We start from the raw sequence: 14197 nt of genomic DNA on the forward strand, positions 1-14197 counted from the left end.
TAAAAAAAGGCACTATGGGGGTAGCAAGAGCCTTTGCCAATATCCGAAAGCCCAGGGGTGACAGGTGCAAGCCGTCCCTAGCGAAGCATCGTGGCTTGTCGAGCATGTCATCCCAGGCTGACAGGCATTAGATCCCCTTTGAATGACACCAATACTTAAGCCAATTGTTGAAATTGATCATCTTGTCCTCATATTGTGGCATCATTCTTGGTGAGGGTAAGATGCTACTCAAGGTCAGGGTCATACCGGCCTGGGCTACATGCTCAGAGAGCTCCTGTATGTCTCTTTTCATGTAGTCCAGGGAGGTACGTCTCAGGTCATTCACACCAGCATGGACAATGACTGAGTCATATTTGTACTTGCCTTGGAGTGACCTGAGTGCTTGTGTTATGTGGCGGATCCTAGCGCCCGACAGGCAGCTCACCATGACCTTCTCCTTGTTCAGCCCGGTGAGCGGGACGTCAGTGTGCCTGACAATAGAGTCACCTATTACAAGTGTATCAGGTGTGTTGTTTAGCCTTAAGGGCTGTGACTGTTTGGCACACTGGCTATGTGAGCTATGTGTTGCATGTGTTTTGTTTTGGGGTAGCGGTTGCTTGGGTGTCTGCTTTGGAGGTCTCTGCTGCTTAGGCAGATTTTTATTTAGAGCCTCCGAGTAGGTTTTTGTGTGTTTATGTGTTTGGTTTGCTGTCGTGGTAGGTCTATGCGAGACTGGAATTGTAGTGAGTGTGGTTTCCTTCTCCTCCTGACTGGTTACGCCAGTACTGAGTTGAGAGAGCTTAGCCTCCAGTACGGCTATATGGTTGCATCTCTCACATGTGTTGGAATTTGTTGGGAGGAGGAGAGGGTTGTCTGTGTACACGAGGCAGTTGTAACATTGCCTCAAGATTCCCAGATTCACCAGCTGGACTTGAGAGGATATTGACAACTGACCTTTGGACATGCTAGAATAGTATTGGGAATTCCTTTATAATTGAAAAAAAAAGGGCTAATGGGGAACAAGGTACTCAAGGGGAGTTTGTGAGGGTGTAGTGCTTTTAATTTTTTAGTGCTGAGTTATATAATTGCTTTAGCGAGCAAGTGCCAGGTAACTTAAATGCAATGTGTTACAGGTAACTTAAATGCAAAAATGACAAACAGTAACTTTCTTTCAAGTGAAACAAAGAAATAAGTACAGTAAGCAATGCAGATATCACTAGGGATCCACAGAAGCGCTGAAAAGCCGCATTTTAGGTGGAATTAGCATTTCAGGGAAATAACAAGGAAACAAACAACAAGCATACAAACAAAGCTAGATTCAGCAGGCCTGGATCTAGTCTATGCTACAGCAAACAAGGTGTACCAATTTCAGTAAGAAACAGTTCAAATATATAGGCACTATAAGCCTTTAACCAGAAATTCCCAGCTCAGAAGGGCAGAGTCCAGCCTCTCCTCCCACAAGAGTGCAGACCACGAACCTTCTTAATATAAAATAACTGTCCTGAAGCCCAGGTGCTTAAACCAGACCTAATATACTTTTAGAATAACAGACACTGAGCCCTCAATCAGCAATTCCCAACTTAGAAGGATGTAAGCTACCTGTCCTGCCACCACAGTGCAGGCCACAAACCTTCCTGATGTAAAACAGCTGGTCTGAAGCCCAAGTGCTTAATCCAAAAGACTTAGAATGATAGCTACACTTTAATCAAGTTACTACCAAGCAGTAATAAATACAATTGAATACTTTAAAGAATGCCTGGATTAGTGCTCAAGTTATACAAACAAAGCTAGATTCAGCAGGCCTGGATCTAGTCTATGCTACAGAAAACAAGGTGTACCAATTTCAGTAAGAAGCAGTTCAAATATGCAGGCACTATAAGCCTTTAACCAGAAATTCCCAGCTCAGAAGGGCAGAGTCCAGCCTCTCCTCCTACAAGAATGCAGACCACGAACCCTTCTAATGTAAAATAACTGGCCTGAAGCCCAAGTGCTTAAACCAGAATTAATACACTTTTAGAATAACAGACACTGAGCCCTCAATCAGCAGTTCCCAACTTAGAAGGATGTAAGCTACCTGTTCTGCCACCACAGTGCAGGCCACAAACCTTCCTAATGTAAAACAACTGGTCTGAAGCCCAAGTGCTTAAACTAAAAGGCTTAGAATGAGATACACCAAGCAGTAATAAATACAATTGAGTACTTTTAAGATGACGCAAAAGCAAAATAAAGTAGGAAGAAACACAAATACAGTAAAAGCAGATACATTTTGTGACGGAGGCTTCCAAAGCTTTGTGAAACTGGCCAGTCACAGGGGGTAGGACACATATAGCTTAGGCTATTGCTTTACACATTAGTTTTTACCTGCATAACCATTTATCCATTGATCTGTTTGCCTACACTATTCACTGTTTTTAAATGTTGAGCTATTCGTTTTTAAGATGTACGTATTCATTGTTTACTTGGTTTGTGTAATGTTTCTTGAAGGTCATTGCACAACTATTTTACTTAGTTCATTATTTACTCTGCACATTTCTATTTTTACTATTGAACATTTAAGTGGTGTATAGTATTTTAGTATTTTATTTTATTATATTATTAATTACAGTTGGTTAAGATTTACAGTTTATGACAGTTGTAATGAATGTTTAGCAATTTCATTCACTTTGCAATGCACTCAGCTTAGCCAACAGTTGGTTTAAACAATCAAGTGTGTTAATTACATCATGTGATTAATTACCAACAGTATATAAACAGCTTCTCACAACCAGTATGGTTGTTTGACTTGATAAAGCCTGGAATGAACCAGGCGAAAGCGCTTGTCATCTTCTTGTTTAACTTTTTGTATCGTGTGGAATAAAAAGAACTTTTTACATTTCGCTATTGGAATTATTGCCTCTGCAGGAGAAAGTGGTTTACTCATTTTTGGTGTTTTAGCGTTGTGGTTTTTTGGTTCTAAGGATGTAAGCTACCTGTTCTGCCACCACAGTGCAGGCCACAAACCTTCCTAATGTAAAACAACTGGTCTGAAGCCCAAGTGCTTAAACTAAAAGGCTTAGAATGAGATACACCAAGCAGTAATAAATACAATTGAGTACTTTTAAGATGACGCAAAAGCAAAATAAAGTAGGAAGAAACACAAATACAGTAAAAGCAGATACATTTTGTGACGGAGGCTTCCAAAGCTTTGTGAAACTGGCCAGTCACAGGGGGTAGGACACATATAGCTTAGGCTACTGCAAAAGTGATCTATCAGAACATTATGGTAAATTTACTTATGCAACTGTAATTTACACTTCATTCCCCCACATTGATTTTACCCTAGTCCTATCACATGGTGTAGTGACAATCTGACGGAGCTTTGGTATCTAAGATATTTAGTCTTGATGTGATAATTAATGACCACCTAATATTTAAAAAACAGATATCATCTGTGATAAAAAAAATACTTTTTCCTGAGGTACAGCTGTGATAAAATATCTTTTGCTATTAGATGATCTTGTGATGGTCATCCATTATTTGATTTTTTACTTTGATGGACTTCTTCATTGGCCCTTAAAAAAAGGATTTCCATGGGAAGACCTCGGGCACCTTCATTTGGTGCAAAGCTGTGCAACTACTTTATAACTGGTACTCAGGGTAGAGTAGTATAAGTCCAATTTGTGGAGGTCTACCTTGCTTGCTTGTTACCTGAAGGGTTCAGTCAAAAGTATTAGTTTTAACTTACTTAACCTTTTCAAAGTGGGTCCCACTTAAGGGGTTGGTGGTCCTCTACAAGCCAGTATGAGCATTCTGCTTAGTTAGTAGAGGTCTGCTTGTGGTTCCAAGTATGTGATTAGAAACATCTGAGAATCACTATTTTTCTTACTGGCCTCTTTCTTCTCAAGTTCAGAATAACCCCATGCTATAAGGCTACTTTAAGAAATCCCTTAAGACCAATCTGTTCAGTAAGACATTTCCATTAGCACAATTCTCATTGTTTTTGTAAATATGTAGGCATATTAAATTGACCTTTGTTTTATGGTTATTTTATCATTTGAATATTTTGTTTTTGGTGTGTCTAATGTTGAATTGTTGAATATGTGTAACAAATAAAATACATTTGATTTGATTTGGTGTGAACCTGAGACTAGTTGGCATTTTGTGCTGCTGTATATATCACAAGTGAAGAAGACTAGAAGACAATTTTTCTTTATTTCAGATATGGGTCTTCAGCTTAGTTGATGGACATCAGTACCGTAATGTGCTTCATGTTGATCTTCAAAAAAAGGAGCAGAGCTACTGTAACAAAAACATCCCAGAGATGCTAGGTAATTTTTCATTGTATTTTACCTTGTTTTTCTGTTTTTCATAGTGTTCATTCCTATTAGAAGAGTTGCACACAAAGAGATAGACCAAATTCTCACCATCGTGTTTGCACATTCATGTATGTAGACAGACACACACATATTCACATATACGTACGGCTCTACTTCATATGGTCGACATTTCAGAATGTCGAAGACCATATGGCCGAGACCATATGATAGAGAATAGAAATGTTGACCATTAAATAAAAAAAAACCACAACAAAAACTTACCTTCATGCTGCTAGAAGGGGGGGCTACACAACCCTGCACCCCCCATGGGAGGCACAGCCCCCCCGGAACCTAAATATACCAACTCCGAGATCGCAATACAGTGCAGAAGATGGACATTTTTCCATTCTGCACTGTATGGAGATGCCGGTTACGCATGGTCGACATTTCGAATGTCGATCTTATGGTCTCTGCCATATGGTCTTTGACATTCTGAAATGTCAACCATGTAAAGGGGACCCATACGTACACATATTTATCATATATATGCTCAGATTATGACAATTAAACTGCCAGAAGCTCTTTGCCTATGTCTGTGCAGTCAGGACAGATTGAGACAAAAAACAAGCAGCAAAACACATAGGAAGATAGCCTCTGTGGGTTCAATGTGTTTTAAGATCCCGCTATTGCTTGAATCATAATGTTCAAGTTACAAATGCAAATGAGCACTTTTTTTCCTCCAATAACACAAGATGTTCGGGTTTAAGAGTGTGTAGCCACTGAAGGACAGATGAAAAAGAGTTCCAGTGTAAAAGAAACCAATCTAAAAAAGTTTTTTTTAAAAACTTTAGTACAGCCTAGGTTAGCGCTTTTGTCTAGATATGTAGACTTTTTCAGAACTAAAGTGCCATGGATCACCCACTAATTTATAGTTATAAACAAACTAATCAACATCTGTAAAAGAATATCAGCTGACCAATTAAATACAACAATCACTCTCCCTGTTTCTTAAAAACATGTAGTGCATAGAAGAAAGTTATTATTATGCATATATATATATATATATATCTTGCACACAATTAATTAAACAAAACCTAAATACACCAATACAAACATGAAAATTGAGTAAATACAGTTTCGCTGAATGCAATTTTAGAACACTTGAAATGCATATGTGACCATTTAAACCTGACTATTCTCCTGCATTTAATTGTCAGGTTATTTCTTTATTTTCATACAACTAGCAACAACAAGAAAATCAAAACCACTGGCTCAGACCCAAAAGTATTTTATTCTCTAGCGCCTCGGTACAAAACCTTCCAGTAGTTACAAAATTCAGCTAAAAATATGCAACCTTTTATACAAAAAAAAAAAAAAAAATCAATCAATAATACAATCAAACAATGAAATAAAATGCTTCCAATGAACCTCTCCATTCAGTCCCATAGGGACCAAAGTATTATATTTAAGAATAAAAACAGACTCTTTGTATAACAGTTTTTCTTTCAAAAGAATTTCATTGTCATTTTCAACAAATACTTGCTCTAAAATACAACCTTGAAGACTAGAAAAATCACTGCCATGCACATCTCTAAAATGACATGCAAAATCTTGTCTTCCTTTTGATTTTTTATGTCCCTAATATGTTCCATTAACCTCACTTTAAAACTTCTTTTTGTTTCACCAATATAAAAGAAACCACATGGGCATCTTAAGGCATAAACATGAAAAATGGTCCCCTTGGTACATATTTGATTTTATTCACATATTCAAAGGAACATATTATGTATTTGCAAACAGAACAATTGTTGCATTTATAAGTGCCCATAGATGTTGGTCAAACACTTGTTACTTTTTGGTAAAACAAAATTTCCATGAACAAGCATGTCCTTTAAGCTTCTTCCCCATTTGTATGACATCATAAGGTGCTTACTTAAAATTTTACTCAAATCCCCATCCTTGTGGAGAAAATTCCAATAATATCTTACAATACTACTAACTTGTTCACTTTGAATGTTATGTGCGCTAACAAAATACATCTGTTCATTCTTGTTTCCACCATTTTCTCTAAGAGATGTGCATGGCAGTCATTTTTCTATACTTCAAAGTTCTATTTTAGAGCAAGTATGTGTTGAATATGATGATGAAATTCTTTTGAAAGAGAAACTGTTATACAAAGAGTCTGCCTTTATTCTTAAATATGATACTTTGGTCCCTATGGGTCTGAATGGAGAGGTTAATTGAAGTATTTTATTTAATTGAGTTTGTATTTTTTGTATAAAAGGTAACACATTTTTAGCTGAATTTTATAACTCCTGGAAGGTTTTGTACTGAGGCTTTAGAGAATAAAATACTTTTGGGTCTGAACCAGTGGTCTTAATTCTCTATTTTCAGTCTTAGGACTTCCATGCTCCTCCCATCTCATCTCTTGATTTTTTTTCCAGTACAGCATATTTGAACAGTTTGTTTTTTTCTCAGTCTGGCAAGAAAGCACATGTCTAGAAAGGGTACTATTTTTATTACCCTTACAGATGTCGTAAATGTGCTCAAAATTCCTCTTTTTAAGAGGTATTTCAGTTTTTCCCCCACATAAAATCATTTACATTCTTGGCACAATGCTAAATATACAACCCCACTGATCATATAAGATGCAGAAACATTTATAACACAGGGCTTATTGCAATTTGAAATAGGAATTACAGGTTTATCCTATATGTAATTGCACTGATTACACATACCAGACTTCTTGGTGTGGTACAGTGCATTCAGTCTGTCTTTATGGGTATGGTCATTCTTAAGATGATTGTGTTTTTCTGTAAACAAGAAATGGTTTCTCTCCTGCAACCTTAAACAGTTCTAAATCCACCTTGAACAAAGCTCATTTTTTTTAATAATAGTCCTTGAAGTACTTGAATTACCACAATATTGCAGAATCATGGCTCTTGCATAAACTTTGTTAACAGGTATCATTTCATTGCCCCAAACAATGTTTACGTCTGAACCTAAAAGTGGTCTAAATCTATCCAACCACCCTTTACTCACTTCCAAAATTATTGGTTCTATCATGTTCTTTGGATAACCTATCTGGATGAACATTGTATAGAGAACATATACTTCTTTAAATACATCGTCACTGGATAACATTCTCAACATGCAGGCCAATTGTCCTTTAGCTAAACCATATTTCTGTTTTAAAGGATCATTACTTTTCGGTGTAGAAAAGCCTTTGAATTTCCTTTATTAAAGGAGCATGCAAAAAATTCATAGTATCAAAACTATAAGTAAATTGAAAGTCAAACAACAGTAGAATTAATATATTTCATAAACTCATCCCTCTTTGCTTCTGCGTCTCTCCAAAAAATACAGATGTCCAAAATTTTAAAATATTTAATCCAGCTGTTCACATAATCAGAATTAAAAATATAATCCAACTCCTATTTTAACATAACCATGTTGGTAAATACAGGGGCACATGCCTTACCCAAATGTACACATTTAATTTTGTCTGAAAACTGTCCAACTAGTTCAGTAAAGTCCACAAGGAATTCAGTCCTAGGGGTCTCCAGAATGTCACATTTACATAAAATTTTGTGGAACTTACATAACTCTTTTTCATGTGGTGTACAGGAAAATAAATCTATTAGATCAATAGTTAAAAAATAAAGACCTTCATTCCCTAACTCATCAGTGATGAAGCTTAGAAGGTGCCAGGAATCTTTCACTTTATGACTCCATTTCTCATAAAAAGTTTTGAAGTACCTGTAAATAAAGACTGCTAAATGATAGATCCTGGAAGCTTGTGTGGCTGCAATTGATCTTAAGGGTGGATCAGTGTAATAATTGTGTACTTTGGGAATTCCAAAAATGGTTGGAATTCTAAGGTGCTTAATACTCAAGAAACAGTATTTGTCATTGGTAATAGTGCCCTGCATTAGGGAGTAGTAAAGAAACATGTCACTCTTGTGGTGGGCTATATTAATTTTGTTTTTGGATTGAACTTTACCACTCAAATAATTTTGCTTAAATAGACAATAGTATCCATAATAACTGTCTGACTCCTGTTGTCTGGTTTCATGACCGTCAAGGTTTTGTTGAAAAAAGCCTGTTTAACAATTCCATTTCTGCAGATTGTAGGTTATTTAGATAATTGGAATGTTTTTCTTAAATAAGTTGTCAAAACTCATTCTCACAGTTCCTCTCGAAAGTACTAGTAAGAATATTCAGTGGGAGGTTGTATGTGCTACATTTTGTAAAACTCCCTCTATTATTGGTACTTTGGCAGAAATGTAGGCCAAGTTTAGTTTTCTAGTAAACCATTTCAGTTTCATCAGAGAATCAACAATGCTACCTTTGACTTTAGGGACAAAGCTGAACCCATTTTTGAACAACATAAAATGTTTTAGTAATGTTCACATTGCTGTAATTAAAATGTTGTACCCACTATAGGAGTATAAACTCAGTTGTCCATCTTTTCCCAATATCCTCTGTGTCTTTGATTTCTCCCTTTTCCTTTTCTCCCCTTTCCCCTGTGGGTAAAACTGGCTGCCCTGCCATTGATGCCTGATTTCTAGGCTAACCATCTCAACCTTCTCAAGGGGGGAAATTATTTGGGGTCTAAAAAAATATTATCAGTGTTATTCGCTTCCTTAATACTTAACCAACAGTGGTCTTGTTCATATGAAGTTTACATCATCATTTTCCACAAAATTATTTGTAACTTTAAAACCAACCTTCTTATGGCTATTGCTGTTAATAAACCCTTAGGAATAGGGTTAAGTGTTTTTATTATTGCAATTTCTGTAATCTCTTGCAATTTTCTCTTGTTTTCCTTTCAAAATCAAGTTTACTTGACAGTCATCCTTGTTATACACATGATGGTAATCCTCAAGGCATGTTTCAAACAATAAATCATTTTAAATATTAAAGTCCAGTCTAATATGTTCAAGTAAATTGTTAATTTTCACGTTATTGTCTTTAATAAGGAGCTCCATTAGCTAACAGCTGTAATGATCAAACATATTAATTAAATCTGAAAAAAAGTTAGAACTAGTGTCCACATTGTTAGAAAATTTCCATGTCCTTAGTCCCTTCGGGACTCTTGTTAACAATGCAATTTTTTAAAAAAGTGTTGTCAAGTTGAAGATTCCTTAATTTTAACATTTTTTTAAGAAAAAGTCTCAAGTTGCTTATCTAAAGTTACTATACTTATATGTTTGTGAAGTTTACCATCAGAGACAGAAGAAAGAGATTTTTTTCTGACACATTGCTCAAATGTTACAGTATCTTGGATTTGTAAAGTGTTTACCAAAGTACTATTATTAACTTGAGTTCAATTTTCTCCATTTTAGGTGGGGAGATGCTCCCACAGGGTAAATTCTCCAAGACACCATTGAAACTGGTGGTTTGCATCTCATAGCATTTCTGAAAGGAAGTAGAATACCCCTTGGCAACACTTCACAGATCATGTGGTGGTCTCAGTGCTCCTGTTGAGGTATAGGGTCTACTGTTCACACTGATTAGTGTTTTATGTCATTTGTGTTAACAAATTTACCAAAATGGTTAAGTCCCCTTCAACTGTGTGAAAGTCCCTTCCTTAGGTGCCAAACCGTGGATAATCCCAAAACCTCCACAAGCTCCTGGTACTCCATGAGATTGCTCTTCTTGTCAATAAAGAACTAACAAAAATAACAAACAGGAAACCCGAAAAGAAAACTAATAATACAAGATACTCAGGTTAAAGAGTGTGACCAACAAAGGGGAGAAGAAAGGGACTTCTAATGTAAAACAACCAATCAAAAAAAGTTTCTTTAAAATCTTTAATACACTCAACTTTAGTTCATCTAGATATATAGACTTCTTTAGAACTGAAGTGTAATGGATCATGCACTAATTTTGTAATTATGAACAAACCAATCAAGATCTCTAAAGGAATATTAGCTGACCAATTCAGTATGACTATCATAAAGGTCAGTTCTCTCTGTTTATTAAAAAATGTGTAGTGCATGTAAAAAAAAAGTTAATATGCACACACACACACACACACACACACACACACACACACACACACACACACACACACACACACACACACACACACACACACACACACACACACACACAGGTCCCCTTCAGAAGCTTGAGTTTTCATAAACTTGAAATTCCTGTTGTTGAGATGATATGCTTGAGTTTCCGAGAACTTGAAGCTTTTGAGTGGAGATTGCAGAACAGTGTGGATCAAGGAATTTACCCTTTTCCCTAATGTGCTGTGATTTGTGGGAGTTGGTATATATAATATGCAGGGGGTGTGGGGGTGCAGGGACAAGCAAAATGTAAAAAAAATTTTAAGTTTTTGGAAACTCAGTCATATCGTCTCAACAATGCAAATTTCGAGTTTCTGAAAACTTGAGCTTCTGATATAGACCCATATACATACACACACACACATATATATATATATATATATATATATATATATATATATATATATACATACACACACACACACATATATATATATATATATATATATATATATATATATCATACACAATTAATTAAACAAAACCAAGTTTGATTGGTTTGTTTTATGTTGGAACTCTGCCCTCCTGTCTCCACAATCATAAACCTGAGCATCTTGTGTTTGGGATTTCTGTCTTGTCGTTTTTCACTTTTGCTGTAAGCTAGAGCTTCATCCGAACATTAGTTAGTTTCATGTTGAAACTATAAACCCCAAATAAACTCAATGTCAGCTATTGTAAGCAGCCACTCAGGATTCTAGAAGAGAGAAATCCATCAAAAGGAAATCTAAGAAGTATAGGACCCACAAGGGTCACAATCAGAAGGGGGGGGGGGATTCACTACTCAGCCCTTCCTCTGATGACACTGGCAGCACAAAATCTTGGCAAGGTGGTGGTGCTGCAGTAGCGTTTTCGCCTCACAGTAAGATGCTGTCCGGTTCGATTCTCAGCTAGAGCGTCTTCTGCGTGGAGGCATGCGTGAATAGGCGTACCTTCTTTGAAGGTTGTGCGTCAGACCTGGCAAGCCAGTACGTAAAAATCAACTGCCAATCATTAGCAGATCGGAGTTCCGCTGTGGCGACCCCTAACCGGGAAAAGCCGAAAGACACAAACAAACTCCTGAAAAAAATCATCTATGCCAGCAAATGCAAATAGTGGAAGTACAAAAAACAGAACAGCTCACTTGAAGTAAGGAAGGATTCCAGATCTGCCCTTATAAAGAAACATAAAGTGTCTATGGTTTGCACCAAAGCACTGCTAATAAAAGGGGGGGGGGAGTGCAAGGAATACCACTGTAGAATTAGAGCATGGGAAATTGTTCTGAATTAGTGCTCTGGTGTTAAGCAGTGATATGAGGGTTGGGTGCCAAGAACATAGGTTGGCAGAGTGAAGCTGAGTGCTGGCAGGAAACACACAGAGTATGAAAAAGGGAGTTAATGACTAGCTTGAGTGAGTGAAATCTCAATTTCACTAAAGCTCAACCAAAAATAAAATGAAATAACAGCCACTTAGCGATAGGGGGAGTTCTAAATTCTTCTGAATCCTGAAACCACCTAAGAAAACTACCACAGGGAAAATCATGATACCTCAAATAGGAAAGTTTTAGGAAATGTGCTAATAACCAAAATGTCTTTAAGCTACTACCAAGATGGCCCTAAAGAAAAGTGTGGGGTCAGTGCGTTTTCTATAAAGAAGAAGTCAAACAAATGATACTGCATCTGACCATAGCAGTAAAATGCTCCTTACAACTATGTACTCTGCCAACTTCAATAAATTTACTAGAGAAAAAAGTCTGAAACAATGCTGATGACTCTTCTCACTGACTCACTATCAGGGTCTATTCCAAAGCTTAGATTGCATCTCTTCTTACCCTAGACAAGCATGATACCCCAAAGTCAGCTTGGCTCTGGAGAGCCCATTGCCTGTAGAGAAACCATCAGTGGATACATAAATATTTTCATACCTGAATAATGGGACCTCATTACAGACCAGAGCATAACTTAAATTCAACTAAAAATATATTTAAAAACCTAAAAAAAGAAAACATTACAAAACCAGTGCTAGTTAACCACAGACAAATTGGTTTTGCAAACAGCTCAACAAGTTTATATAATGGATTTGATCAGAAACCAAAAGGGTATCTAGCTTTGTACACTTCATCATCAGGGCTGGCCTTATGCATAGACAAACTAGGCAACCACCTAGAGCACTGTGCTTGGAATGCCTGGAGGGGCACTCTTTTCAGTTTATTGATTTATTTTTAGAAATGCAATGCATTTAGATGCTCTAAAAAATAAATAAATAAATTGTGGTGCCCTGCTTCAACAAGACACACCCACTCCTCAAAAGGATGGGCACCAGAGGGGAGGATGCTTCACTTGACTTGACCGTTCAAGTCAAGCAACGTCATGTTAAACTTGAATGTTGTAAGGTCATGGAACAGAGACCTCGCATCATTCAAATTAGTAGCTTCAAAGTGGTGTTGATCTGTAATTTGATCATATGCATCAATGGGATGCTTTTTTTCTTTTTAATAAAACTCGAATGCCCAGCTTTACTGATCCTGATTCTTCAGCCTGAAGAATCAGGATCAGTAAAGATGATCCTGATCCTGATTCTTCAGCCTGGATCCGGGGGCATTTAATATTTTTTCCCCAGTGAGACTTATCAGTGATCAGCCAAATATTTCTTGCAATAATTATTCATGATTTGTGTGATGCTAGCAGTGATCAACCAGATTATTTTTACAATGCTTATAGTGAGTTGTGTGGAACAATTTGGAATATTTTAAAGTATGGCTTCTTATTTGTGTGGACTAGCAAAGGTGAATTGCATTATTTCCCCAAACTTCCCCATTGGAGGTATCATTATTTTCCTATGGTAGTTTTTTGGTCATTACACCACAGGTACCAGCATGATTCTATCATAGTCCATGTGGGCGCTAATGACCTGAGATGTGCTTTCTTTGACTATATGAAGAGAGACATTGTTTATCTCTCTGAATATGTGTTTTAGGCAGGTATGTGCCTTACATTGAGCAGCATTCTATCTTCAACAAGGATGATGCTCTAGTATGAACAAAACATGATCGAGTTTAATAATTGTATTAGTTTCTTGTGTCTTTCCAGGGGGGATTCAGTATTTGTCAGCATGGCAGGACATGGTTAACAGACCACATTGCTTTGCAAAGGATGGTCTGCATCTGTCTCCCCTAGGCTTCTGAATATTTATCCTCCCCCTTAGAGCCTTTTTTAAGCAATTCCAAATTGACAAACCTAGTGACATAGCAAATACAATCCAAAGAAACCTGAAAGTTTTACTGCTGAGTGCTAGGAGCCTAAACAGGAAGCTCCAGACTCTACAAGCTGTTATCACGCTGGAGAATATAGACATCTGTGCCATTACTAAGACATGGTTTAAATCTGGCAGTGCAAGGCTTCAGTGTCTTCCACATATTTACACAATCAGTTGCCAGCAGGGACAAATGGTGGAGGAGTCTCAGTTTATATTAGCTGCAAGCATAACTCTACATTGTTAAAACATGATAATGCCCTGGAATTTTTATCCAAGACTTGTAGAGGTGTGGAACTATAAATAACTAGTTTTTCATCAATAAGAAAAGAGAATTATTTAAATTCTGCTTAAATATTTAAGTTGGGCTTATGGTGATCTGTGCAGTGAGACGTTTTTGTTCTTTGCCGATCGGCAATCTGTTCGCATTTTTAGTTTGCTCTGGGACTTTAGTCTTGTATTCTAATTTGCAGATTTGCATTTGTGGGAAGATTGTATTTCTACAGTATTCTGTACTTCTGTATCCACAAGAATACTTGTAAAAGCTAACGGTTATTCCGCTCCACAAAGGTGGAGCCACAACGGACCCCGGGAACTATCGCCCTATAAGCCTGA

At 37.0% G+C, this 14197-nt stretch overlaps 1 protein-coding gene across 1 annotated transcript in view; it reads left to right on the top strand.

The window, feature by feature from the left end:
• Nucleotides 1-14197, top strand: part of WDR27 (WD repeat domain 27) — a 2477832-nt gene that overhangs the window by 691104 nt on the left and 1772531 nt on the right. The window contains exon 8 of the mRNA XM_044072816.1: nt 4178-4286. Within this exon, the coding sequence (XP_043928751.1) occupies nt 4178-4286 (109 nt within the window). The remainder of the gene's footprint in view (nt 1-4177; nt 4287-14197) is intronic.

This window comes from Protopterus annectens, chromosome 1.part0 (genome assembly GCF_019279795.1).
Source record: "Protopterus annectens isolate FY-2018-M chromosome 1.part0, PAN1.0, whole genome shotgun sequence".
In the NCBI taxonomy this organism is placed as follows: domain Eukaryota; kingdom Metazoa; phylum Chordata; order Ceratodontiformes; family Protopteridae; genus Protopterus; species Protopterus annectens.